Source organism: Carlito syrichta, unplaced genomic scaffold (assembly GCF_000164805.1).
Source record: "Carlito syrichta isolate Samal-C Ts95f unplaced genomic scaffold, Tarsius_syrichta-2.0.1 Scaffold304598, whole genome shotgun sequence".
In the NCBI taxonomy this organism is placed as follows: Eukaryota; Metazoa; Chordata; class Mammalia; order Primates; family Tarsiidae; genus Carlito; species Carlito syrichta.
In genome coordinates, this window is record NW_007248694.1 from 1,307,440 (window position 1) to 1,311,773 (window position 4,334).

The 4,334-nt window shown below is 51.3% G+C and overlaps 1 protein-coding gene across 2 annotated transcripts in view; it reads right to left on the bottom strand.

Annotated features, from left to right (window-relative positions):
- Positions 1-4,334, bottom strand: part of ZDHHC18 (zinc finger DHHC-type containing 18) — a 30,126-nt gene that overhangs the window by 3,621 nt on the left and 22,171 nt on the right. For both annotated transcript variants that reach the window (XM_021713523.1, XM_008060359.2), the window contains exons 3-6: positions 3,292-3,441; positions 1,599-1,736; positions 1,432-1,480; positions 790-892 (exon numbers count right to left, since the gene is read on the bottom strand). In XM_021713523.1, the coding sequence (XP_021569198.1) occupies positions 790-892; positions 1,432-1,480; positions 1,599-1,736; positions 3,292-3,441 (440 nt within the window). The remainder of the gene's footprint in view (positions 1-789; positions 893-1,431; positions 1,481-1,598; positions 1,737-3,291; positions 3,442-4,334) is intronic.

Consider the following 4,334-nt stretch of genomic DNA (forward strand, 5'->3'; position numbering starts at 1 on the left):
CCAGGCGGGTCTCGAACCCGCGGGCTCAGGCAATCCACTCACCTCAGCCTCCCAAAGGTGCGGGATTACAGGCTGAGCCACCGAGCCCGGCTCAACTCAGTTTTCTATACTTATTTGGCCACAACACCCCTCTCTGTTTAACCCTTGGTAATATCCTGCAAAACTGGCACTCAGTTGGTGACAGTCTACAAGGCAGCAGGTAGAGAGGGTCAATGGAGTGCCACTGTACTGTCCTGGCTGCTTCTCTCAATAAGTATGCCTTGGGGGATCCCAGGTATACCTTGAGAACAGACATGACTCTGCTGCCTACAGATGCAGTGTGCTGGAACAGGGAAAGCATCCCTGTGACTCTGGGCATCCATCCTGGCTTTGCTCCTCCCCAGCTGTGTGACCCTGGGGCATGTCTCTAATCCAATGAGTGGAGAAAAAAATATCCCTGTCCCTTATGCCTTAGACTTGGCAAATGGACCCAAAGAGATGATAGAAACTGAAATAATTCTATAAGTGGTAACGTGCTGGTCAAACATAATGGGAGTAATACCTCTTGTGGGGCTGTGAAGAAAAAGCAACTTGGGGGCCTAGGGGGCCTGCACAGAGGGACTGAAGTATGTGGGGATCTCAGACAACTGTCTCAGGTCCCCCAGGGCCAAGCCATGAGCCGTGTCTGGTTGCCTTGCTCTCCACCCATTATGCGAGTCATGACTGCATTTGGCTGCCCCAGCTTCCCTCAGCCCTGCCTCATTCTGAAGATGCTGTCCAGGAGTGAGGGGTTGCTCTAGCCTTACTCACATCTTCATTAGTTGTCAGATTGGAGGCGACGAGGTAAGTGTGAAACCCTGAGAGGCCCAGGATGGACCAGATGGAGAAGAAGCAGATCACCAACTCCAGCACGGTGAGGGCAGTCAAGGACCCACACGGGATGGATGGTGGAGCGCCTCCCCCCAGGCCATGTGCAGCCCTTCTCACCTATCCTTACATGGAACTGTTTCCCCAGAAAGCTAAGTTTTGGAAACTTCCTGTGGCCCAGACACCATTTCTCAGCAGGATCACTTCCCCGGTCTCCAGGAAGGGTCAGGAGCCCCACTCAACAGCAAGACAAGATCAGGGTGATGGACAGCAGAGAAACTGAGGATTCCAATCACAAAGAGCCCTCGGCATGATATGGTTCAGGGAGCTTGGTCTCTCAAGGGATACATTTTCTTCCAGGTCTATGAAGACAGGGACTATACCTCCTGAGAGTTCTAGGCCACCTCAGCCCCACAATGCCCCATTCAGGCATTGCCTGGGTATGAACAGAAGCAGTTGGTATATTGGATTCTAGAGGACAAATGTGTCTACACTATTTCCCTCAGTTTATAGGATGAGGCATGGGGACCGGTCCCTTTGGGGCCTTGGTTCCCATTGGGGTATCCACTAGCCAACAAAGGATATCTTGCTGGTGTCTCCTTCAGAGTGGAGAGGAAGTTGTTTTCCTGAGAGCCTGGGGAGGAAGAACAGGAGAGGACACAGCTCAGAGGGACAGTGACCATAGCCCCTTGACCAGGCTGAGCTTTCTGGCTAACTCCTCCCACTCCCCTCGCCCTCACCCCCCGACTCACGCAGTGTCAGGTGGGTGACCACACAGGCAAAGATGAAGGCCGTCAGGAATGAGAGGGAGAGAATAAATGCGTAGAAGAAGCGGTAGTTCCGTCTCCCCACACAGTTGCCCACCCAGGGGCAGTGATGGTCAAACCGTTCTGGACAAGGGCAAGGGGAAGAAGTTAGTATGGGTCTGGCCTGCAGCCAGCACAGGTGTTCAGCAGCGGCCTCACCCTATGGCTGGGGCTTTCCCACCCTCTTCACTCCCTCTGCACCAGCTGGTTCCCAGGCCCTTGGACACACCCTGCTTCTGATCCTTTGTGCACTGGTTTCCACTGCTTGGCACATTCTTCCTTGTCTCCTTACCTGGTTAATAGTAACTCCTTCTTCATTCCTCAGCTGCAAAACCACTTCCTTAAGAAAGTCTCCTTCAAACCCAGACTAGAGGAGGTTCCATTATCTATCCTGTCACTTCTCTTTTGCAGCACTTTGCCCATGCGTGTTTACATATTTATTTGTAATTACTGGATTAGCCAATCACCCCTGCTTGATTGTAAGCTCTGTGAGGGGGAATCTGTGTTGACTTCACACTGTGCTGAATCCCCAGAATCTAGAGCAGTGTCTGGTACAAAGAACTACAAAAAGTACTTGTTGCCTGATCTAGGACTTCAGACACATGCCAACAGCCAATGACACCTGTCCCTTGCTCTAGGACTAGTGGCCCAGGGAGGGGCTGCCGCCACTATGTAACTCATGGTTAGCCAGCATCAGAGGCCAGGTCAGCTCACACTTGCACTATGTCACTAGGGTTGGGGCCACACCCAGACTAGTGAGGAAAGTCCCTGTGGGAATGTGGGTCACAAGCCCGTTGCAGGCCTCATGCCAACGCTGGCACCCTTTCCAGGGGTAGCTCAGGTAGATCCTCAGGGATGAATAATATCCCTGAGTCACCCACATCACTGCCTGCTGTCATAGGGTGTTCCATGCTGTTCTCTTGCTCAAGGAGTGCTGACCTAGCATGATGAGCTCACTGCCCTGGGAACTGTGCATAGTCACTATGGCTCAGCTCACCTGTGTCATCTCACACAGAGTTTCCCTTACAACACCCTCCCAGGGAGCCACCCTTGGTCCACATCAGAACTGCATGGCCTCTAGAAAGCAGGGAGCAGGGAGAGGGAACAAAACAATCACTGCAGTTGTGGGGTCAGGAGCCTAGCTTCCAGTTCTGTTTACATCCTATGTACCTCACCAGCTTACGCTCATTTGTTCCCAGATGCTTGTCCCTCCTGAACCCCTGGATCAGATGGAAGAAGTTCAGTGTAGCTGGCTCTGGGCCACTGGATAGTAAATCATTCTTTCTGGTCCAAACACATCTGGAATGTTATTGCTTCAGTCTCTGGTTCCTAGGAACTTGAATCTACTGAGGACTAGGCCCAAGCCTAGCAGAAGAGTTTGAGGCCTCTCTGTCTACCCCACACTTTGTAGCTGTGGAGAAGTAATCTACCAATCCTGGGTTGAAACCAAACACTACTGGTCATACTTAGAGCCCCTCCCCCTGAGTCCTCATCAGTCAGGGCACATCTGAGTGAACCAGACTTCCTGCCCAGCCCAGGGAATTTCAGATGCTGCCCACCCCACCCCACCCCATGTATAACTCCCTCTCCCCAGGACTCAATTTCACTCAGAAATCCCTCCCTGCTGCCTCCTACTCACCCACACAGTTGTCGCACACACTGCAGTGTGAGGTCCGGGGTGGCCGAAACATCTTGCAGGTGAAGCAGTACTTCAGCTTCACCATCTGCCCATTGATCATCACCTCCCGGGTCCGAGGGGGTGGCCGGTATGTAGAACTGCCTGTGTTGTCTGAGGGTAGGAGGAGAGAAATCATGAGGAATGCCCAAGACAGCCTAGGGACCGGAGCCCTAGCTAGGGAGAAGCTACCACTGCCTGGCAGGACAGGAGAAGCCTCAGGAAAATCATTTCTCAGAAACAAATGTTGGGGTAAAATGTCTGGCCTAATATTTGACAGGGACAAATATTAGGAGGAGCTACCATGTACTGAGATTTCCTCTGCCAAGCACTGTGCTAAACTTTACATACCTGCACACTTGCCTGATGGCTTTACACACTCTAAGGGCTATCAGAGAAGGAGACTCCAGAAAGACTTAGGTTTATCTGCACCTAATCAAGCCCAGATCTAGGTTCCAGTTGACAGGAGGTTCAGGAGATGAAGAAACAAAGTATGTAACACTATGAAGAAACAGTCTGATCTATAACAAAAACCAATGTCACTTATAAAAAGAGATGGGAAGCTGGCCATGGTGGCTCACACCTGTAATCACAGCACTTTGGGAAGCCAAGGCGAGAGGACTGCCTGAGCCCAGGGGCTTGAGATCAGCCTGGGAAACTTGGCAAGACCTAGTCTCTACAATAAGTCAAAAAATTAGCCAGACATGGTGGTGTATACCTGTAGTTCCAGCTACTTGGAAGGCTAAGGAAGAAGGATCACCCGAGCCCAGTAGATTGAAGCTGCAGTAGCTGTGAGCATGTCACTGCACTTCAGCCTGGGTGACAAAATGAAACTCTGACTCAAAAAACAAAAATTAACCAGAGTAGAGATGGTTCTAAATTAAAAGAGCTTTAGGAGACAAATACAAATGCAATACACGATCCTTTATTTTTTTTTTGAGTTGGAGTCTCACTCTGTCACCCAGACTGGAGTGCAGCGGCCACTCCCGGCCACCCCAGCCCCGACC